We start from the raw sequence: 24843 nt of genomic DNA, 5'->3' as shown, positions 1-24843 counted from the left end.
TATGTCTCCGATATAAATAGTAGAAATTTATCTTTGTCATGAAAGCCGATATAAACATTATTAACTTCCGATTATTAGGATTTTGTAGCTTTATATATATATAACTCTATATTATTTTCCCACAGGATTCTCCATTTATTTCATCACGTATATATATCTACACGTGCACGTCTCTGCACGTATATATATTATTTTTTTTAATGTCAATTTGTATTGACATATACGTTAACATAACTATATTCATTTATAAACATAATTATATCGATTTATTTTTCCATATCAAAATAAACTTATGTTTCTTTATTAATTGAAAAAGTTACAGAATCACATCGCATGCCAGTAACATTCCCTTCTCGTCTTGTAGCAAGTTTTAATTCTTATCACGTGACAGGACAAGGTGCCCCTTGTTCACGCATGCGTATTGGATATTTTACACCAGGGCGAGGTCTGTGTGTATCTTTCACAGGAGGAGCGATTTCACCGAGTTTTTCTCCTAAAGTTGCTCCAAAATGAGTGACAGTACCCCTTTCTTCGAGCCCAAAGATGATCAAGACGATAAGAAGCCGAGTTTTGAATTATACATCAAGGTAAATATCTTTTGCGTACTTCGTATCCGAAATACACATCGAGAAAACGTGTATTCTGATGTTGCCGCCCGCAGGGCGGCTGAACGTTATAACGTTACAGGTAAGCTTTTCAACAGGTGACAGTACCCGAATCCTTATAACAGCCCGAGCCGGTCGTCTAGATATAAGCTGGCACCAGAAATTCTTAAAGCCTTAATGATGGCTGGTAGTTCTGAACAATACTGAAACGTTCCTCTTATTTTCGTTTATAACGCAAAACGTGTATGAAATTGGGGCAAATCCTACTGAACAGTGACAGTGGTACACGTGTGTATCACCTGTGTACCTGTACAGGTAAGGACAGTGGGATAGGTCGGAATGTAATTATGGTATGAACGGATTAAATTAAAGAATTTTATGGTTAATATCCGCTTCAGCGGTTTTGTGTGGTGTAAAAATTAAATAACATAAACATTAACCACTGAAATATGACGTTTTATATGTGAATCGTTCATTATAACAAAAATATTCAAATCCTGTGTATTCGTCCGATTCCTGTGTATAAATCAAGTTTTACATGTATATAGATACTAAGGATTCCACTTTAGACACCAGGTTTAAATCTATAAGTAACATTTCTGATATGATATAGAAAATGTGTCATGAAATGTAGGTGTCAACAAGTGATCTACAGAACAAGATTATTGATGTTCCATTATTCATTCAATTAATCAACAATGTGTGATTAACCTTGTTAGGTGACAAAACTCCTCCACACCCACCTTCTTTGAACCAATTTCTTTTCAAGCATTGACCTTTCCTATTTCAGGCTTCAACAATAGACTATGAATCCAAAGGGTCGTGTCCAATATGTCAGCAATGGTTCATGCTGGCCTACCTTCTGGCCGAAAAACAGTGTGTCAGCTTCCGTGTGTATACAGTGCTATCCTCTACGCCACCGAAAACATTCAGTGAAAAGTTGCAAGGCAAGAACCCCTCACAATACCCTGTAGTCATCGGGCTTGGTGGTGAAGACAACAATGGCCAAAGCCTAATGAGCCGTATCGCAGACAACATTGACGAAGTGGAACAGTTCTTTGAAGAAGTGAACCCATATTTTCGAGATCTTAAAAGGAATACCCCAGATAATTTGAGTGGATTGCAGCTATTTCAAGACTTGACAAAAGTAAGGGTTCAAGGTCAAATTTTGTTTCTATGAATATGTTGACCTTCACCTTCCCTGTATAATTAGTTGCATATTTTCAATGGAGAATTTGTGCAGTTCAAGGTTGAATCATTGTGACCATCTGGTTTGACCTTCACCTTGCCCATTGCAGTCAATCAAGTTCTAATGTGGATAATTTATTTTTATTGATCATTTTGATTAATATACAAGGTTTGTAGTTGCAATTGGACTTCTACCCTTTCAGTGGAGTACCCATTCTAAATCTGGAACCCACTCTTTCCTGTTTTTTTTATATATACAGAAGATAAAATATATGCTGGAGATAGCTATCAGGATCTACCGATGTAGGTATACAATCTCCCTTGATAATATGTTGCTAGAATAACAATTTTAATATTATTTTGTGTCGTTATTAAGTGATGCAAATTTCTCATATTTACAGACAATTAAGCTCAAAATCACAAAATCCTATTGTAAACTTGATCTGCAAGGAGAGTAATTTTCTGGTATACAGCTGCACACCTATGCTAAACGTCCAAACTGTATGTAAACATAATATATCAGGCATGAGTGATCTTATTGAATACCTGTTGTATGCCAATCAGTGTACAGAACATCTGATACACAAGACTGGATAGGACAATCTGTCCTACATCTTCTCAGGTAAATTCATTATCTGTGGCGATGTGCCTACCATATAGATATACTTAGAGGGATCCGCCCACTAGGACATACTCGTAGTGATAGGGTGAAAACAGGTTCAGAAGGAATCTTTGATAAAACTGGTTGTTTGGAAATAAATGCTAATCATTGTAATTTTGAATATGAATTATACTAATACAGAACAGTCAAAATAAGTCAATTTCAGTAAGTTTATCTTGACCTACTAAACTAAGCTTAAATAAACCTGCATATTTTCAAACAAATTTGTAATCCATAGAGACAATATTAAAGGCCATTGAAGTGCCTTCCCACTGGACCTTTTTCTTTCAATGTGTGTTCCTATTGATAAATCTATAATTTAATTTGACCTAATAATGATATACAGTAACATTTAAGCCCTGAAGGCCACATTGCAGTTGTACATGTTGATGGTACCTATAGCTAGCTGTCGGTTCTATTGAACATGTTGATTACTTGCAATGTGTGCTAGCTATAGCATCATTCATAAAAATTCAAGTACTTTACATATTGGTTTGCACCGTCTGGCACTTGCCCTGTGGTTCAAATGCCAGCCAACATGCAATAATACCTGTAGACTCGGTATTTCCAGTATAAATGGATACACATACAGGGATTGGGAAGGCTGGGTATAGGCCATTTTATCACTGAGCCGTTTGCTCCTTTGAAGACTTCTTAATTTCTAATGATTAAAAAATTTTATGTGCCTATGGCCCGTGGCCCCTGTCCTTCGAATTCCCCTGCACATATATAGACAGCATTGAACTTCTCTCGACTTAACATTGGTGACCTGTAGCATTATTGCTTAAGAGATTTTATATAACAGCTTTACATTTGTTTAGATTTTTTTTTAAATTGGAGAAACTCTGCATCCATAGAAAAGTTGTCACTGCCTTTAAAGTTACCAAGTAAATGATGTGATTCACTGCTCTCATAAGTGTTTCAAATAAATGCCAAGTGGATAATGTTCAAAAGTTGGAAATTTGACATTGGTTTCACAGAGTCTGCCAAGAAGAGTTTGTTATCCATAAGTAATCCTGACATCCAACACATGGCTTTAAACCTGATTGGGTTTTGTTTTAGACAGATATATATATATAATTGTCACTTGCCAGTCTCCCACACTGAAACCTATTGTAAAATATTTCTTCATAGGTACTTCTTGGTTTTTAATTGATATGATATTTTACAGTCAGTGGAATAGATAGGTAAACAAAATAAGAGAATATGAACATATAATATTTGCTTGTATCTGCCAGAATATTTGTGATCTGGGTCCTGAGTAATGACACGGATATTTCATTACTGTAATCTCACAGTCCAACATGTCCAATGTGTAGCTCAGTCAGTTACTACATTATAAGTATATTACACCGTGTGACCAGACCAGGACTCGCACAATGCTATAGCTACATCAGAATGCTTATAAATCAAGTTGATTAAATTGTCAGACGTGTATACATACTGGCAAGATCAGGTATCGCAATAGTGTTACATAACCATAGGTCTACAGGTAAACAGTTAGTATTTAAATGCAACTTCGCAATTGCATTATCATTTGTCAACTTTGACATTATGGTAAGCATTGCCTTAGGTGTATAAAATGTTCATAGCCCAGTGTCTTAATATATTATCATAAAAAATTAACATTGGCATAATGTATATTTACATTTGATACCACAGTCTCTCTTTGATCACAACATGATTGTTACGTCATTTTGATCAATGACATGGAAATACTTGACTGTGCACTTCAAATGATTCAAATGCAGCAAGGATGTTTGCGAACAGTTGTATTGTATTTATCATCATCACAGCAAGGCTTTGTACTGTTGTTTGTCAGATTGGTTGCAAGTTAGTCGTTATCAATTACAGAAAGTAATTAGATTTTAAGATGCTATTCTTTGAAATGAAAATATAAGAAAATGGGTGGTGGACAAATTTTCAAGGTCACTCAGCATGACTTGAGTATTTGATATCTGCTATAATGTATAACTCTAAATTCATTTAATTTTTATGACAATACAGCGATAAGATAAAGTAGTAATCACCAGGCAAGAAAACCATGCCAATCAAACTAATTTATGGACAAATACCAGTATGATTTGGTAGAATGAATAACTGTCCGTCTGTGCATTAAAAAAATATTTTTCTGTGTTTGGTTGACGTTGTAGTATGCAAATAATGCGCATGTAGATACAAAATTGTGTGGTTAAAAAGAAATTTTCCTTTAATAGAAATCTACTTTTAAACAATGAAGCAACTTGCCTTCAGAAGATTGTAATTGTAAAGAATGTTGTTGACCTACAGAAGATTGTAATTGTAAAGAATATTGTTGACCTTCAGAAGATTGTAATTGTAAAGATTTTTTTTGACCTTCAGAAGACTAATTGCAAAAAATGTTGCATTGTTGACCTTTGGTAGTATAGGCTCTAAAGATTGTCAGCGATCATGACCTTGAGTAGACTGGTGTATTATGATGTCATTGACCTTTAGTAGGCTGTAAATGTTGTCAGTGACCTTGAGGAGACTGGTAATTAATTATATAATTATGATGCCATTGCAGACCTTTGTAGCTATATATATATATAGGCTAGCTGCAAAGATTGTCAGTGACCTTTGAGTAGACTGGTAATTAAAATATGATGTCTTTGACCTTTAGTAGGCTGCAAAGGTTGTCGGTGACCTTGAGTAGGCTGGTAAATTATGATGCCATTGACCTAATTAAGAAGGATATAATGGGTTTCTGACCTTATTGTAGATCATGGAAGAATTTCACAAAATTTCAGTTACTGATCATGATCATTGTAAGATTGAATTACGTCATTTACCTTCATAATGCTTAAATAATAGCACACATCTTCAGCAGGTCGTATAAGATATTCTTGTGGTAATATAAGTTTCCTTGAAAATGTAGTCATGATTTATACATAAAATGTAAATTCACAGATTGAGGCTTTAACTGTAGCTCGACCTCACTCATAAACACTACACAATCAAAAGAAAACAAATTGCGTTAAAATTCATTCAATACATGAACTCTGACGATAATTTAATACACTAACAATCAAAGTTACTATTTTTAGCCGATCAGAAAGAGTGAAAAATATAATTTTATAATAACAAATGTTAGTTTATACGGGGTAAAGATACAATCCATTCCTTTCTGGGATGCTGACTCTTTCCAACCATCTCACACATGTTACTGATACATTTGGAGTGAAAGCTTGATGTACAAAACAGATTTAATGTGTTGTTTTAGAAGGATTGCTAGCTGATCATGATAACCAACATAGTTTCAGGGGGCTGGGGTCCTAAGTGGAAGCTGTTTTAATTGTCGGTCATTGCGCTGAAATTCATTGGTGCATGATTCATACAGCACACTTGGCCAGGAAGTGAGAGTATAATATGTAGAACTCCGGTTATAATTTGAAACACATGTGGCAGCTTGTTTATAGAGTGGCTTAAATAGAACTTTGTGTACATGCCTGATGCAGTATTTAACATTTGTAGTTTGTTTCAAGGTCAATAAAAGAACTTAAATGATGCGTATAGAGGCTAAGAGCTATCAATTTGACATTAACTTGCCTGATGAAATCAGTCAGTGTTGTTCAAGATCTGATACCAATTTTTTATCAAAATACAATATGAGTTGATGTATACATGAAGATTATGTATTGATCATAAAAGGGAAAAAATGATCATGAGGACAAATCACCTCAATTAGTTCAAACTGGCATTTACATTTAAATGTGAATTTGTTGTCACTGTCTATCTAGTTTTATGATACACGTCTTTGTGATATCGTAATTTCTGTCTTTTGTAACAGACTTAATATTAAATGTCGTTTTCTTTTTCAGAAATTGAACATATTTCTACAATCCACAGCACATGGTCATGACCCAGATGGATCAAAGTTTAAAGCTTACCTTAAAACCTTAGATGAACACCTAGATAAATTAGATACCAAATTCCTGTGTGGGAATTCATTATCATATGCCGACTGTTCCCTTTTGCCAAAACTGCAACATGTCCGGATAGCTTGTGAAGTGAGTATTTTGTACAATTATATTTTGATATTCATACAGTTAATGTGTAAGTTAAGAGTATTTAATATATATACTTTGCTGACTGTTTTAAAACGATAATTTTCTGGCATGAAAATGTCTTGTTAAATTTAACTTAAGTGAGAATAACGTTATTGATAGCCTTAGCCTTAAGTTACAGTTCTAGTACTACCAATGTTATTGATAGCCTTTGGTTATAGTTCTAGTACTGCCAATGTTATTGATAGTCTTAAGTTACAGTTCTAGTACTACCAATGTTATTGATAACCTTTGGTTACAGTTCTAGTACTGCCAATGTTATTGATAGTCTTAAGTTACAGTTCTAGTACTACCAATGTTATTGATAGTCTTAAGTTACAGTTCTAGTACTACCAATGTTATTGATAGTCTTAAGTTACAGTTAAAGTACAACCAATGTTATTGATAGCCTTTGGTTATAGTTCTAGTACTACCAATGTTATTGATAGCCTTAGCCTTAAGTTACAGTTCTAGTACTACCAATGTTATTGATAGTCTTAAGTTACAGTTCTAGTACTACCAATATTATTGATAGCCTTTGGTTATAGTTCTAGTACTGCCAATGTTATTGATAGACTTAAGTTACAGTTCTAGTACTGCCAATGTTATTGATAGCCTTTGGTTACAGTTCTAGTACTACCAATGTTATTGATAGCCTTAGCCTTAAGTTACAGTTCTAGTACTACCAATGTTATTGATAGTCTTAAGTTACAGTTCTAGTACTACCAATGTTATTGATAGCCTTTGGTTACAGTTCTAGTACTACCAATGTTATTGATAGCCTTTGGTTACAGTTCTAGTACTGACAATGTTATTGATAGCCTTTGGTTACAGTTCTAGTACTGCCAATGTTATTGATAACCTTTGGTTACAGTTCTAGTAATACCAATGTTATTGATTTCATTTTTGACTGCAAATAAATAGTCACTCTATCTAATTTATGGTTGCTTTTTCTCTTAGGCATTAAAAGGCTTCAGGATTCCAGATGAGTTTAGTGGAATCTGGAATTACTTGAAAAATGCTTACACTGTACCAGCCTTTGTGCAAACATTACCGGGAGACAGGGATATCATTTCACACAACATGCAGAAGGCTTCTACAAAGTTGGTGGGGAGCAAGTCCCCGCACCTGTTAAAGCTTGAGCCTCCGACAATTTCTGTGCCAGAAAGATACTACGAACAGGAAGTTGTCACCACTCAGGAGGAAGTCATCAACAACGGAAAGGAAGAGGAGGAGGAAGAAGAAGAGGAGGAAACAAAGCCAGTCGTAGAGAATGGAGATGAGGAGGATCAAATGCCAGAGCCTGATGAGGTTAATAGGGAGGTGTATGAGCAACAACAGGTGTTGGAAAATGACGAGGGACAGGAAAACTGTACAAATGGGGATGATCCAGTTGAGTGAAGGGAGATAACTCTGTTAGCTATTTCACAGCCTATATATGGATGAGAGATAACTAATTTGAAATCGACATTACAAAAGTAAATGTAGACTGAAGAAATCTTGTCTAAGACATAGATTTTCATGCATTTGTGATCTTAATATGCTTCGGGAACCATCCAAGTAGCACTGTCTGTCTACATAGTCTTTACCTGCAGCTGGATTGCATACAAGTGAATTTAAATGAACATTGTTTAATACCTCTTCCAGGTATACGTAGTGCTTTGACAGCACAAGATACTGATAAGTTTTCTTAAAAATGCATGGTTCTCGCTACATGCCAGTAGCAAGCAGTTTATATACACAAAAACAATTTATGGAATTTTGTAAGGAATGATTTCATTTGAAACAGGACAATATTCTCGAAAGTTTCTGATGTGTTGCGCATCTCCCAAGGGAAAGAGAATAAAATTATGAATGATATATCCAAAATTTAAAAATGATTAATGTATATTGTTTATATATATTTATATATGTATGTATATCAATTCATATTTCATAGTCTAGACATGAAAACATATTTTATATTTTGTTGAGTCATCACATATATATGAAAGAGGGGCTTTCTATACTGTGTATTGCTTTGTTATAGCTTCAGTTGTGGTACTGTAAGGTAACATGCCAAGCATATCCTTGTGCATTGACTGTTTAAGCAGTGATGTCATTGTAAATTAAAGTCAAAATATTATTCAGAATTAAGAAAAAAATATGTCGCGTTTATGTTTGTGCAGATTTACATTGTGAGGATATATACATGTGATATGTGTTTGTATGATTATAAGTTAATAATATAATTCTTTAATGGTTTGGCATGGTGTATTATTGATAATTAATTCAAATCATATTTCAAATTTTGGAATTGAGGTGTTGTATTCTGCATGGGATATTTCATATCAAGCATAAGCAAATATTTGATCAATTAGCTACCAACCATATTTCAAGATATTTCAAACTAGGTGAGACTCAAAGTGTTAGACATTTTGATTTAATTCTGACTTGTCCAATGTCTGTCTTTCAATAGTAAGCACCGTCCATTAGTGATTCCTTGTGCCTACATTAACAATGAAGATAAACTGTGCCTTCTCTTAAAATGTGACTGTTTTACAGAAAAAAGTTATTACACTAATTTACGCTTTCCCTGAATTATTGGCCTTAAAATGTGACTGTTTTACAGAAAAAAGTTATAACAGTAATTTACGCTTTCCCTGAATTATTGACCATACTGGTACTGTACATCATCACAGCTAAGAAATCATAAGATCAGTAGAAATCAGATACGGATGCTGACAATTACTTTGGTTTTGTCCCACATTTGTAAAACACCCATATCTGTGACCCGTTAACTTCAGCGTATAATAATGTGGCATGTTATTTTTGATAAAAGTTGAATTGACGTTAAGTTAAAGGGGAATGATAAAGTCTAACTGTGTTGTCAAGATTGGTGTATATTTACAATGACCTGGTACCAATACTTAAAACACTCCTTATTTATCCGAGTGACCAAACTAGATCACATTGTATTATGGGATTGTTTAAAAAACATTAACCAATTCTAGTTTAAAGTATTATTGTGACTTATGGTACTATTCAATAATTAAGACTTATATATAATATGTATGTTATATTCAAGAAAACAATCCTTTTCAGGTAAACTGGATTCCATCTTCCAATACAGAATTATTTTCAGGTTGTAAACTGTATGATAGTAAAGAGATGATTAGCTGTTTATAAATCTACCAATTCTGTCGGGTATATTTGAGGTAGTATCTTGAAAAGGTTATGGTTGTTTTCTTGACAATAATGTATGTGGATTTCTTTAACAGTGTGATGAAACGTTTAATAAATTTATATTGAAAATAATGAATATATATATATGTACCCAGTACTTACAGTGAAGATACATCACAGAACATACAAGGTGATAGACAATTTATTTTTTTAATCTACTTTGATATATAGATGCAGAAATCAATAAGGTTGGATTTTGATACTAATTTTTCACAAATTACATATTGTTGTAAGAATCAATTTGATTGCAAAATACTTTTTTCTGTTACTAAAAGTTGAAGAGCAACACTGCAGGATGCATTTAAAAGTAATAATGAGGAGAAATATCACCAAATATTTACCAATGAAACTTTTATGTTGTATGCATATTTGATCATAAACGATTACATTTATCATCTAATGCCTACACAGGCGAGAGAAATGAGTTGTAGATACGCATTTTGTTTTGTTTGTTAAAAGAAAGCTTAACAATTTGTACACACCATTTATATGTTGGTATGTTATTGGGAGTAACATCCATTTTATCTACTTATTTATACAGTTAATATTGACTTAATAAAAGGACCAAAGTTCCTTTGAAAATAGTATATTCTTGATAACATTATTTACTTGGAAACACTTTGGGTTGATTCAGAGATTCATTACCTACGTTCCTGTGGTGACAGGTTTCTTACCTTAATTTTCACAAATACATTTTTCTTTGATTATGAGTTGATGTTACAATTGAATATACATGTTGTTTTCATTAAAAATTATAATGCAGATTAAAATAATTACCTTTAAAGATTGTTAACCAATAAATTCTGTCTGATCTTAAATAATCATTTTTCCCAGTTTGGGTGCATGAAATGGAACATATTAATTTGAGAATATTTTTCTAAACTTGTTATGGAAGACATAAATTCTTCTTTATTGAAGTAAGTGTCATTCTGGGGTTGATAGAGTTGTATATTTGTTTTCTTGCCCTTATTCGTTTGTTCAATTCTCCAGTTGGCTTCCAGAATATACAATCATGAAAATGGCTTTAATATCTCAAATTGATGTTTCATTATTTGAACTTTGAAAATGATTCATTTCTATTTCTTGGTATAGATTTGTCAAATAACAATGGAAATAGCTTGAATCAAGGCAAAACATCAGCATTCATATTAAGATTGAAATTAAAACTGTAATAAATATGTTCAATATCGGTACATTTGTTATATTACCCGTGTAATATCATTGTCAAATGTAATCTTTATATATGATAGAATTATGAAATAAAGGTAGTGTACAGAGTTGTGTTTTTTTTTATCTGTATGATGTTAGATGTATACCAGATATCTCCATAAAGGGAAACTACTCTACAAGGTTTGGCCATTTATTTTAATTCTCAAATTTTTTAAATCGTTGGATTAATTGTTTGGAAAAGAAAGAATAGTGGATTAATACATTGAACCAGGAAAGGACTTCATCCAATATAGGCTTCAGTCTTTCTTTGCACCAAATTGCTGTAATAGATATTGGCTGTTTGCATTTTACCAAATGATACTTGTACTGTAAGGTTCATCTGATTTAACAAGACAATGAAGATGCTCTCTTACACAGAAAGTGTGGCCATTGTGTTCATTTGGTGTTGGTCATTGAAGGCGCCCTTGGAGGCCAAGAATGGCTAATCGCAAGCATTTTTCATGCTCTAAGAAATTCAGATTGTAAAAACTGACAAAAATTTTATGTTTGACATTATAACATTGATAAATCAATTTAATTATAACGAATACTGAACATTTGTACATGTGTACCTCGATGTCTACTCAGGAGTAGTAAGATGTTGGAATAAGAGGATATACCCTGGCCATAAACAGATGCGACACCACTGACCTTGGTGTACACAGCTTATCACAAATTTGCATTAAATGTCACCGACAGTTTTTAAAAAAATATCGCATATATCTGAAGACTGAAAATTATGTACAAATGTAGAGGAGTACAATAGAATTTCTTCCAAAATGAAATTATATTCATTCTTTTTAGATTTAAATGATATGAAGAAAAGCTCAAACTTTGGAGGGTGGTGATAGCAAATAAAGTATGTAATTTGGGGTTATACAACAACCTGCTCTTTTCAATCAATCATATTAACTCTGTCAGAGATAGATGTAGCTTCTATAAGAATTGATTTTCTTAAATGAAATTACCAATATAACACTGCCAACGTGGGTTTTAAGTAATTTATTTCATGAATATCACAAAATATTATATTTAAATGCAATAACAATCACATTTACAAAAATAGCAGGAATACATTTCAAATATGTGCATCAAGTAGATTTATGTACATTTATACTAGAGCTAGTTATTACTATAAGACATTCACAAAGCCAGAAATCTGACAATTCCTACCTTCAGTGACATAGGAAGGTGGCACCTTCTCAAACCCTGAATAGCATATTCAATGTAATGAAATATTTTCATTAGGTTGGTAAGTATGAATGGGAATAGACTTAGGTATATCACAAGTCTCCAAAAAGTTACAGAATTTTAAGTTTCCATATGGTCGACCACCTTGGGTGTATATAGGATTATAATTTCAACAAAAAGACCTGTTGACAGAGTGAGGTACTGGTTGTGATCATTGTACTTAAAGGGGCATAACTCTAACAATTCTGGGCCCATTTGCTTTAAATGAATATGATACACAAGATTTGGTTAACAAGAAAACACAAGTTAGTACCTTCTGGAAGGAGTATACTGTACATGTATTTATATATGGCACATTAATACAGCATACATAGCTATGAAAGTTTTATCACAACAAAATTCTATTTGGACGGACATCTGTATATGTACTAAATCATTCAATTAGATATAAAGGTTATGACACTTGATGTATACATTGTTTTTATGTGAATATTAGTTTCTAATCACTATGGTACAATTAGAGTTGCTACAGATTTATTCAATAAAAGTTTAATGAAAAAAGTCAAAAGTCTACATTTTCAAGGTAAGATTTGTAGAATAGTTGTAAATTATAACGACAACTTTTCAGGCTGGCTTCAAATCTCAAATATCAACTTTTGACTCCAGTCTTTCAGACAGATATTAGCAATTCACTTCTTTTCCACAGTTGACATCAATGTTAAAATCTCTTTTACATACAAACTGTTCACATATTAGTTATAATCATATAAGCAGTATCTTTTATATGTTTGTATAAAAATATATCTGAAACAATTCAAACTTTAAAATATATGATATGATAATATTTGTTCGGGAAGTCCCTTGGAATAAAACTAAATTTAAATACACACGGATGCGATACTTAATCCAACACACATAAGAAACAATGTCTTAAACAGTGAATACACAATATTGACACAGATAATTTCATCATGTAATCCTCAACATTAACATGCTTTTCTACCTCATCACACAACTTGCATACAAAAAATAAAGTAGAATAATAAATATCAACAACTGACTTAATCTCCATACCTTGGTTAATACATACGATTTCCTTCCCGTATTAAGAGAATTCTAAATTTGATAATATTCATTTGATACTTGAGTCACTGAGGCAAGATAAACTTTATATTGACAGTACATGTAATGCTATGATAATTATAGGTACTGACATCTATAAACTCTCCAAGTACTTTAAAGAACTAAAACAACAAAATTAATCCTGAATTCCTGTCAATGTTACTATGGATACAAAATATACAGAACCAAAAACTGGAGCAAAAATTATTTCAAATAACTTATTATTCAAATTTACTTGCCATCATCTATATTAAAACATGTGTTTCACTAATGTCTCGTTAAACAATAAATCTTCTGTGGATGTCCTCCACAAGGTATACTGAGATTCTACACACTCAGGTGTAGACAGCCATGTCTCTCAGCCTCAGTCACTGATCTGGTACAGTTTGGCAGTGTGAACAATTCTGTTGGCTTCAGTCATCCACAGGACAGCAGACAAATTCTTACAAAGATTTGTAAACTATTTCCCTTTTTCTTTGAAATAATCAGCTGAAATAATAATAAGACAAGAATTAAATTTGACCCAGATGTAATGTTTTATTTTGGCAATGTGACATCAGTTTACAATAGTGCCTACCCAGAAGGTCTGGGAAGGTCTAGGTCAACAAGATGTTTGACCTGTTCCCTTTTATACATGTTATAGGCTTAGCAACATTGACTAGGTCTAGTGAAGGTAGGTAATTTATCATATAAATAGTATCATAACAGATAGACAACTTACATAGTAAGTGTATCATATGCCATTTACAATGTAATGATATAAAAGGTAGACAACTCTGTTCCTGAGCTAGACTTAATTCCCAGGCTATTTTGTAAGATTTTCCAGAGCCCCGCTCGATTTGCACTCTTCTCCTTCTAGAATATATCTTCCGGTCACTCGATTTGAAGCTCTTCTGCTTCTGGAAGATCTTCTACCTCTTCCGTCTCGAAGCTGGAAGATTTATCTTCCAAGATGGCGGCGACCATGTTTTAAGTGTGCGAGTGATGAGTTTCACTAGAGAAGGATATATGACACATACATGCATGTGTTTGTATCATAGTGTTTGAGAAAATTTAAAAACTTGTTTATTTTGGGTTATATTCTCTCGGTTTACTCGATTTACATCTAACGGAATGAGATCTTCTTAGAAGGCTTCTCTTCTTAGAAGAGTGCAAATCGAGTGGGGCTCTGTACACAATGTATATTTTCTAACTATACTTCTACCAAAATCTTTTTAAGTCAAGGAATGTTGATGAAACCAAGGCTTGGAAATAAAACTTAGAAAACTCTTATTTTCCTATCAAAATTGAGGCATGATCATGTTCCTTACCAAGTTTCTCTACAGCCTCCACACACACACTAGGGTACATGCTCTCTGTGTACGTCGCCACCACGAGCATTGACATGGTCTTTACCAGTATCAGTCCCTTCTTCTCCTATATACAAACATATTTCCTTAGTACAACAAGTGTTTGTCAAAAATGTAAAGTGATAAATTAGTATATATTGACTGAAACATTACCACAGCTGTTTGTTTCCTTACACCAAGATTCCCATGACTTTGGAATTTTCATGGGGAAGCATTCAACAAAATTTAAAGATTTAGATAATACCTTTTACAGACCACCAATTAAAATTATAACATCATATTTAAAGTTGTTCTTCCTGGTACACTAAATTCTTCTTTTTTTTTTTTTTTTTTTTAAATTAGGAATAGTGAAGTTTTTCAAATAATGAAAATATATAATTCAGATCAAAAATGGAGAGTCTCTCTCAAAGAGAAAAATTACCACCACTGGTTGATTTTTTTTTCTCCGAGGATCAGTAATACAGGACAACCTTTCTACATTGAATAAGATGGCCTTTAGTTTTAGAATTACAATTCATTTACTTACACATTTGCCATAAATAGAGCTTTTATCTGCTCTCACACATCTATACTGCCTGTCATCAAAATACACTCCTTCCTCGCGTGTCTGGGGCGGGTTCTTAAAGGCATCCAGGAGCATCTGGACCTGGTCCGGATATAACTACAACACAAGTTAGAAGGGTAACTGGTCCGGATACAACTACAACACAAGTTAGAAGGGTATACCACAGGGTAACTGGTCCAGATACAACTACAACACAAGTTAGAAGGGTATACCACAGGGTAACTGGTCCGGATACAACTACAACACAAGTTAGAAGGGTATACCACAGGGTAACTGGTCAAGATACAACTACAACACAAGTTAGAAGGGTAAACCACAGGGTAACTGGTCCGGATACAACTACAACACAAGTTAGAGGGGGTACCACAGGGTAACTGGTCTGGATACAACTACAACACAAGTTAGAAGGGTAAACCACAGAGTAACTGGTCCGGATACAACTACAACACAAGTTAGAGGGTATACCACAGGGTAACTGGTCCGGATACAACTACAACACAAGTTAGAGGGTATACCACAGGGTAACTGGTCCGGATACAACTACAACACAAGTTAGAGGGTATACCACAGGGTAACTGGTCCGGATACAACTACAACACAAGTTAGAGGGGGTACCACAGGGTAACTGGTCCAGATACAGCTACAACACAAGTTAGAAGGGTATACCACAGGGTAACTGCAGGTCCAGATAAAACTACAACACAAGTTAGAGGGTATACCACAGGGTAACTGGTCCAGATACAACTACAACACAAGTTAGAGGGTATACCACAGGGTAACTGGTCCGGATACAACTACAACACAAGTTAGAGGGGTATACCACAGGGTAACTGGTCCGGATACAGCTACAACACAAGTTAGCAGGGTATACCACAGGGTAACTGGTCCAGATACAACTACAACATAAGTTAGAAGGGTATACCACAGGGTAACTGGTCCGGATACAGCTACAACACAAGTTAGAAGGGTAAACCACAGGGTAACTGGTCCGGATACAACTACAACACAAGTTAGAGGTGGTACCACAGGGTAACTGGTCCAGATACAGCTACAACACAAGTTAGAGGGTATACCACAGGGTAACTGGTCCAGATACAACTACAACACAAGTTAGAAGGGTAAACCACAGGGTAACTTATTATTCTCTCTCACACAAAACATAAAGAGATGGGAATAATCCTTATAAATAATCTGTTGTAGGGGACAACTCTTGTAATAGGAAAGTGAGTAGAGCGCCTCCACCGGGGATCAAACCCGCAACATTGGGCATAAATCTACAGGTCTGTTGCTCTACAGCCTGAGCTAAAGGGAGATATATTCCTCCTAGTGCAAAGCTACTGTGACAATATCGCTGTGTACACTGTTTACAATTAACATCTGCCATACTCCTATTTCATCGGTCACAATTAGAAATCCAGGCAATGGGACATAACTACAGAGTTATACTTTGTAACATTATCACTGGTAGCTTGAAAATGTTCCTCAAAATTTTTACCAAAATGGACAACTCAAAAGTGTATCAGACACAGACAAGTCAGTGACAGAAACAGTACTTTAAGAAACACTTAATGACTTGAAAAAATATTGCATCCATATTTTACTCAGAAGGATTAACAAAATTTGAGGAAATACAAAAAGTTACAGCAATATCCAATAGTGATGTTTATGTCAAGTTAGGCAGTGTCCCAAGATCCACTTGACACATTGTTACAGATGGTATACAGGATAGTCATTCATAAACAGCCACCCCCGAATCTGTATTGAGCAGACATCTGTCCTTATGATAAAGGTCAACATAACCTGTACAATCCGTTCTGTTGTAATAACAGTATTGTAAAGTATGAATATCCCACTGGGTCCAAACTTCCAGGCACACTGTATGTTTACTAAAATCATTATTTGTGTATTTTTTTCTGACTTACGTTGAAGCCGACAGAACTAGCACGGACATTGCAGTCCTTTCGCCGGACGATGGCACAATGCTGGACATGATCCGTGGAGATCAGTGCATCGTGTATCAAGTTCTGGAGCTGGTTCATCTTCACAGCATCCTGTAACCATAGAAACATAAATAAACATCACACACTTGTCATAGTAGTGAGAAATGTACAATCTAACTCACTCTCTGGGTCAAAACTCACCTGTATATATATAATGAATTTATAAGGTTTTGCTTATTTTTTTCATGAGTTTTAAATGGTAAATAGAATCTTATACCTTTGCCTGTGTAATATGAAATCATGAACTTGTTTAATTAATTCAACATTACATTGACACAACAGTAAGATCCTCAATATATTATGAGTGAATCTTGTGTTCCTGAAATAAAATGGGCCCATGAAAACTCCAGAACTACTACCACAAAGATCCCACCACAAATGTCGTCATTTTCTGGTTGTTTCTTCATTTCCAATATAGAAGAGATTAGCAGGATTCTTTTCACTGTTGGTCTTAAACATCCATCTGTAACCCTGATACATCATCTGTAACCCTTATACATCATCTGTAACCCTTATACATCATCTGTAACCCTGATACATCATCTGTAACCCCTATACATCATCTGTAACCCTTATATATCATCTGTAACCCCTATACATCATCTGTAACCCTTATATATCATCTGTAACCACTATACATCATCTGTAACCCTTATACATCATCTGTAACCCCTATACATCATATGTAACCCTTATACATCATCTGTAACCCTTATACATCATCTGTAACCCTAATACATCATCTGTAACCCCTATACACCATCTGTAACCCCTACACATCATCTGAACCCTTATATATCATCTGTATCCCTTATACATCATCTGTAACCCCTATACATCACCTGTAACCCCTTTACATCATCTGTAACCCTTATATATCATCTGTAACCCCTATACATCATCTGTAACCCTTATACATCATCTGTAACCCTTATATATCATCTGTTACCCCTTTACATCACCTTAAGCTGTAACCCCTATACATCATCTGTAACCCTTATATATCATCTGTAACCCTTATACATCATCTGTAACCCTTATATATCACCTGTAACCCCTATACATCATCTGTAACCCTTATACATCATCTGTAACCCCTATACATCATCTGTAACCCCTATACATCATCTGTAACCCTTATACATCATCTGTAACCCTTATACATCATCTGTAACCCTTATATATCATCTGTAACCCCTTTACATCCCCTGTAACCCCTATATATCATCTATAACCCCTATATATCACCTGTAACCCCTATACATCATCTGTAACCCTTATACATCATCTGTAACCCCTATATATCATCTGTAACCCCTATACATCATCTGTAACCCTTATACATCATCTGTAACCCCTATATATCATCTGTAACCCTTATATATCATCTGTAACCCTTATACATCATCTGTAACCCCTACACATCATCTGAACCCTGATACATCATCTATAACCCCTATATATCATCTGTAACCCTTATATATCATCTGTAACCCTTATATATCATCTGTAACCCTTATATATCATCTGTAACCCTTATATATCATCTGTTACCCCTATATATCATCTGTAACCCTTATATATCATCTGTAACCCTTATATATCATCTGTTACCCCTATATATCATCTGTAACCCTTATATATCATCTGTAACCCTTATATATCATCTGTAACCCTTATATATCATCTGTAACCCTTATATATCATCTGTAACCCTTATATATCATCTGTAACCCCTATATGTCATCTGTAACCCCTATACATCATCTGTAACCCCTATATATCATCTGTAACCCTTATATATCATCTGTTACCCCTATATGTCATCTGTAACCCTTATACATCATCTGTAACCCTTATATATCACCTGTAACCCCTATACACCATCTGTAACCCTGATACATCATCTGTAACCCTTATATATCATCTGTAACCCTGATACATCATCTGTAACCCCTATACATCATCTGTAACCCTTATATATCATCTATAACCCCTATACATCATCTGTAACCCCTATACATCATCTGTAACCCCTACACATCATCTGTAACCCCTATACACCGTCTGTAACCCTGAGACATCATCTATAACCCCTATATATCATCTGTAACCCTTATATATCATCTATAACCCTTATACATTATCTGTAACCCTTATATATCAATCTGTAACCCTGATACATCCATCTGTAACCCTTATACATCATCTGTAACCCCTATACATCATCTGTAACCCTTATATATCATCTGTAACCCCTATACACCATCTGTAACCCCTATACATCATCTGTATCCCTTATACATCATCTGTTACCCCTATATATAATCTGTAACCCTTATACATCATCTGTAACCCTTATACATCATCTGTAACCCTTATATATCATCTGTAACCCCTATACATCATCTGTAACCCTTATATATCATCTGTAACCCCTATACATCATCTGTAACCCTTATATATCATCTGTAACCACTATACATCATCTGTAACCCTTATACATCATCTGTAACCCCTATACATCATATGTAACCCTTATACATCATCTGTAACCCTTATACATCATCTGTAACCCTAATACATCATCTGTAACCCCTATACACCATCTGTAACCCCTACACATCATCTGAACCCTTATATATCATCTGTATCCCTTATACATCATCTGTAACCCCTATACATCACCTGTAACCCCTTTACATCATCTGTAACCCTTATATATCATCTGTAACCCCTATACATCATCTGTAACCCTTATACATCATCTGTTACCCCTTTACATCATCTGTAACCCTTATATATCATCTGTTACCCCTTTACATCATCTGTAACCCTTATATATCATCTGTTACCCCTTTACATCACCTTAAGCTGTAACCCCTATACATCATCTGTAACCCTTATATATCATCTGTAACCCTTATACATCATCTGTAACCCTTATATATCACCTGTAACCCCTATACATCATCTGTAACCCTTATACATCATCTGTAACCCCTATACATCATCTGTAACCCCTATACATCATCTGTAACCCTTATACATCATCTGTAACCCTTATACATCATCTGTAACCCTTATATATCATCTGTAACCCCTTTACATCCCCTGTAACCCCTATATATCATCTATAACCCCTATATATCATCTGTAACCCCTATACATCATCTGTAACCCTTATACATCATCTGTAACCCTTATATATCATCTGTAACCCTTATACATCATCTGTAACCCTTATATATCATCTGTAACCCCTATACATCATCTGTAACCCTTATACATCATCTGTAACCCTTATACATCATCTGTAACCCCTATACATCATCTGTAACCCTTATACATCATCTGTAACCCTTATACATCATCTGTAACCCTTATATATCATCTGTAACCCCTTTACATCCCCTGTAACCCCTATATATCATCTATAACCCCTATATATCACCTGTAACCCCTATACATCATCTGTAACCCTTATACATCATCTGTAACCCTTATATATCATCTGTAACCCTTATACATCATCTGTAACCCTTATATATCATCTGTAACCCCTATACATCATCTGTAACCCTTATACATCATCTGTAACCCTTATACATCATCTGTAACCCCTATACATCATCTGTAACCCCTATACATCATCTGTAACCCTTATACATCATCTGTAACCCTTATACATCATCTGTAACCCTTATATATCATCTGTAACCCTTTTACATCCCCTGTAACCCCTATATATCATCTATAACCCCTATATATCACCTGTAACCCCTATACATCATCTGTAACCCTTATACATCATCTGCAACCCTTATACATCATCTGTAACCCTTATATACCATCTGTTAACCCTATATACCATCTGTTAACCCTACACATCATCTGTAACCCTTATATATCCATCTGTAACCATTATACATCATCTGTAACCATTATACATCATCTGTAACCCTTATACATCATCTGTAACCCCTTTACATCCCCTGTAACCCCTATATATCATCTGTTAACCCTATATATCCATATGTATCCGTTAAACGTCCTTCTGGAAACTTGTCTGCTCTGACTGTAAACACTGTGCTGTTCTTAAACTGATAAGTTAAGACTGAAATAAAAAATTTCTGTAGCTCTGAATACAAATGTCCATATCTGACTATGTTGTCCATTACCAGTGTTTCGAAGGTTTTTACACGTTGCACAAGTCCTTTGGTCTCAAAGTGAGCGGTCACGTTGAATGGTTTGGACATCTTGGTATTCTGTATCTCTACAACTCTGATTTGTCCCCGAGACAGATGTACACAGGTAAGATCAGGTACGCTCTGATAAGTCCTTCTAATGAGTTTAACGAACTGCCTCACCACCAAGTTAATTACTCTCAGTCTTAATATTCTTAGGTAAGAACTTTGTCAGTAAAATCTCAACCATACAGTGTAACAGGTACATCCTGGTTCTTATGACATTTAAATACAACCCCTTTCATCAGACAAACACACAAAATTAACTTTCTTACAGTTATTGACAACGATGGTAAGTAAATTGCCTTTCTGTGTAGTGCATTCAATACAAATCTATGTAATTTTGTTGGCAATTTTCTCATTACTTATAGTTAATAGACTGTATTTCCTTCACCTTTTTTCTGACAGAATGTGCCAGAGTTATTGGGAAGACTTGAGGTCACACATTCCGAATTAACAGTTATAATGATCAAAGCAGTGATTGCATTTGGTCATCCAAGTGGAACAAGTAAGTCCAATACAGGTTGAAATTGCATTTAATTCCTATGTAAACTGACGAATGACTCAAGGCTTTCTGAACCACGATTGCCATCTTAAATTACAGAAAGGTGTTATTCATTAGTTACATCAATAGAACATCAGTCCTGTTGACACCGTTTTCATTCCTCAACATTAGGTGTTTGAAGCCATACCGTGAGGAATATGTCCTGATACTGTATGAAGTGTTTGAAGCCATACCGTGAGGAATTGGTCCTGATACTGTATGAAGTGTTTGAAGCCATACTGTGAGGAATTTGTCCTGATACTGTATGAAGTGTTTGAAGCCATACCGTGAGGAATTTGTCCTGATACTGTATGAAGTGTTTGAAGCCATACCGTGAGGAATTTGTCCTGATACTGTATGAAGTGTTTGAAGCCATACCGTGAGGAATTTGTCCTGATACTGTATGAAGTGTTTGAAGCCATACCGTGAGGAATTGGTCCTGATACTGTATGAAGTGTTTGAAGCCATACCGTGAGGAATTTGTCCTGATACTGTATGAAGTGTTTGAAGCCATACTGTGAGGAATTGGTCCTGATACTGTATGAAGTGTTTGAAGCCATACCGTGAGGAATTTGTCCTGATACTGTATGAAGTGTTTGAAGCCATACTGTGAGGAATTTGTCCTGATACTGTATGAAGTGTTTGAAGCCATACTGTGAGGAATTGGTCCTGATACTGTATGAAGTGTTTGAAGCCATACCGTGAGGAATTTGTCCTGATACTGTATGAAGTGTTTGAAGCCATACCGTGAGGAATTGGTCCTGATACTGTATGAAGTGTTTGAAGCCATACCGTGAGGAATTTGTCCTGATACTGTATGAAGTGTTTGAAGCCATACCGTGAGGAATTGGTCCTGATACTGTATGAAGTGTTTGAAGCCATACCGTGAGGAATTTGTCCTGATACTGTATGAAGTGTTTGAAGCCATACTGTGAGGAATTGGTCCTGATACTGTATGAAGTGTTTGAAGCCATACCGTGAGGAATTTGTCCTGATACTGTATGAAGTGTTTGAAGCCATACTGTGAGGAATTTGTCCTGATACTGTATGAAGTGTTTGAAGCCATACCGTGAGGAATTTGTCCTGATACTGTATGAAGTGTTTGAAGCCATACCGTGAGGAATTTGTCCTGATACTGTATGAAGTGTTTGAAGCCATACTGTGAGGAATTGGTCCTGATACTGTATGAAGTGTTTGAAGCCATACCAGTGAGGAATTTGTCCTGATACTGTATGAAGTGTTTGAAGCCATACCGTGAGGAATTGTCCTGATACTGTATGAAGTGTTTGAAGCCATACCGTGAGGAATTGTCCTGATACTGTATGAAGTGTTTGAAGCCATACCGTGAGGAATTTGTCCTGATACTGTATGAAGTGTTTGAAGCCATACCGTGAGGAATTTGTCCTGATACTGTATGAAGTGTTTGAAGCCATACCGTGAGGAATTTGTCCTGATACTGTATGAAGTGTTTGAAGCCATACCGTGAGGAATTTGTCCTGATACTGTATGAAGTGTTTGAAGCCATACCGTGAGGAATTGGTCCTGATACTGTATGAAGTGTTTGAAGCCATACCGTGAGGAATTTGTCCTGATACTGTATGAAGTGTTTGAAGCCATACCGTGAGGAATTTGTCCTGATACTGTATGAAGTGTTTGAAGCCAATACCGTGAGGAATTTGTCCTGATACTGTATGAAGTGTTTGAAGCCATACTGTGAGGAGTTTGTCCTGATATTGTACGAAGTTTCTTGGAAATAAAAGGTAAGCTACAGGTTTGATCGTCTCTCCTTGTCCCAAGGTTTGAAATTTACAAACGTCTTAATGTGTATGAAAACATATATTTTACATGTTTTGAACACACTTATGCATTCATATTTGATCAATGTCTACCATTATACACAGATTTGTTTCAAACTTCACTCTTTACAGGACTTTCCTAATTCCAAACTCTTTCAGTACAATTGATACTTTATCAGTTTTTGGATGTCTTCACTTGGGACCAAACCTGGAATTACTAGTCAGACACTCTACTGACTGAGCTAAGGAGAAACTCCATTTCCAAATCAACAGGAAGCAGCTTCATTTTACCAGGATCACGTACATGTATTATACTGACTGAGCTAAGCAGAAACTCCATTTCCAAATCAACAGAAAGCAGTTTTATTTTACCAGGATCAAGTACATGTATTATACTGACTGAGCTAAGCAGAAACTCCACTGCCAAATCAACAGGAAGCAGCTTCATTTTACCAGGATCACGTACATGTATTATACTGACTGAGCTAAGCAGAAACTCCATTTCCAAATCAACAGAAAGCAGTTTTATTTTACCAGGATCATGTACATGTATTATACTGACTGAGCTAAGGAGAAACTCCACTGCCAAATCAACAGGAAGCAGCTTTATTTTACCAGGGTTACACACACATTCTCCTTCAGTAAGGAGAGTTCCATGACATGTTTATCCAGCACAATGAAAGACCGAGTGTTTTGACAACATTCCCTGGGAAGCTACACTGGCACCATTGTAAAAGACATTATTTATATTCCAATCTGTCTGGGAGGTAAACTCATGGCTACTTGTTGGATACTTTAGTGTATTAGTTATATACTCTTGCTGCGTCAGTAGGAAGAAGATTTATAAATTGTCGAACTTTGATTCTCTTTCAGGAAAGAGTTAATCTGCGTTTCCAAGATTACATTTATTTTCGGAAGCAAGTTTTCTATTATGATCTGTGAACACCAATATATCAGAGATCATTATATTTCAGTACCTTCAGTAGGGATTAAATAATGACACATATTATACTATTCTCCACCGAATAAGATCAAGAATTTTGCCCAGATGGAAGAAAGCATACAACTTTAACTATA

General features: G+C 35.0%; 2 protein-coding genes across 4 annotated transcripts in view; one reads left to right on the top strand and one right to left on the bottom strand.

Moving 5' to 3' along the window:
* The first annotated feature begins 425 nt into the window (after positions 1-425).
* LOC117327975 (chloride intracellular channel protein 4-like) lies at positions 426-11020 on the top strand. 2 transcript variants are annotated; one of them, XR_004532760.1, is made up of 5 exons: positions 426-587; positions 1396-1752; positions 6294-6482; positions 7479-9068; positions 9137-11020. XR_004532760.1 is itself a non-coding variant. In XM_033885253.1 (4 exons), the coding sequence occupies exons 1-4, from the start codon at positions 510-512 to the stop codon at positions 7917-7919; spliced, it is 1065 nt and encodes a 354-aa protein (XP_033741144.1). In that variant the 5' UTR covers positions 426-509; the 3' UTR covers positions 7920-11020. The 2 variants fall into 2 exon arrangements, 1 of the variants encoding a protein (XP_033741144.1); XM_033885253.1 differs by having other exon boundaries at positions 7479-11020.
* Positions 11021-11936: 916 nt separating this feature from the next.
* The window catches only part of LOC117327976 (profilin-4-like), a 28956-nt gene continuing 16049 nt past the window's right edge, over positions 11937-24843 (bottom strand). For both annotated transcript variants that reach the window (XM_033885256.1, XM_033885254.1), the window contains exons 2-5: positions 17102-17230; positions 15141-15275; positions 14576-14681; positions 11937-13754 (exon numbers count right to left, since the gene is read on the bottom strand). In XM_033885256.1, the coding sequence (XP_033741147.1) occupies positions 13726-13754; positions 14576-14681; positions 15141-15275; positions 17102-17218 (387 nt within the window). In that variant the 5' untranslated portion in view covers positions 17219-17230 and the 3' untranslated portion in view covers positions 11937-13725. The remainder of the gene's footprint in view (positions 13755-14575; positions 14682-15140; positions 15276-17101; positions 17231-24843) is intronic.

This window comes from Pecten maximus, chromosome 5 (genome assembly GCF_902652985.1).
Source record: "Pecten maximus chromosome 5, xPecMax1.1, whole genome shotgun sequence".
Lineage (NCBI taxonomy): Eukaryota > Metazoa > Mollusca > Bivalvia > Pectinida > Pectinidae > Pecten > Pecten maximus.
This window is presented reverse-complemented; position numbering and strand designations above follow the sequence as displayed.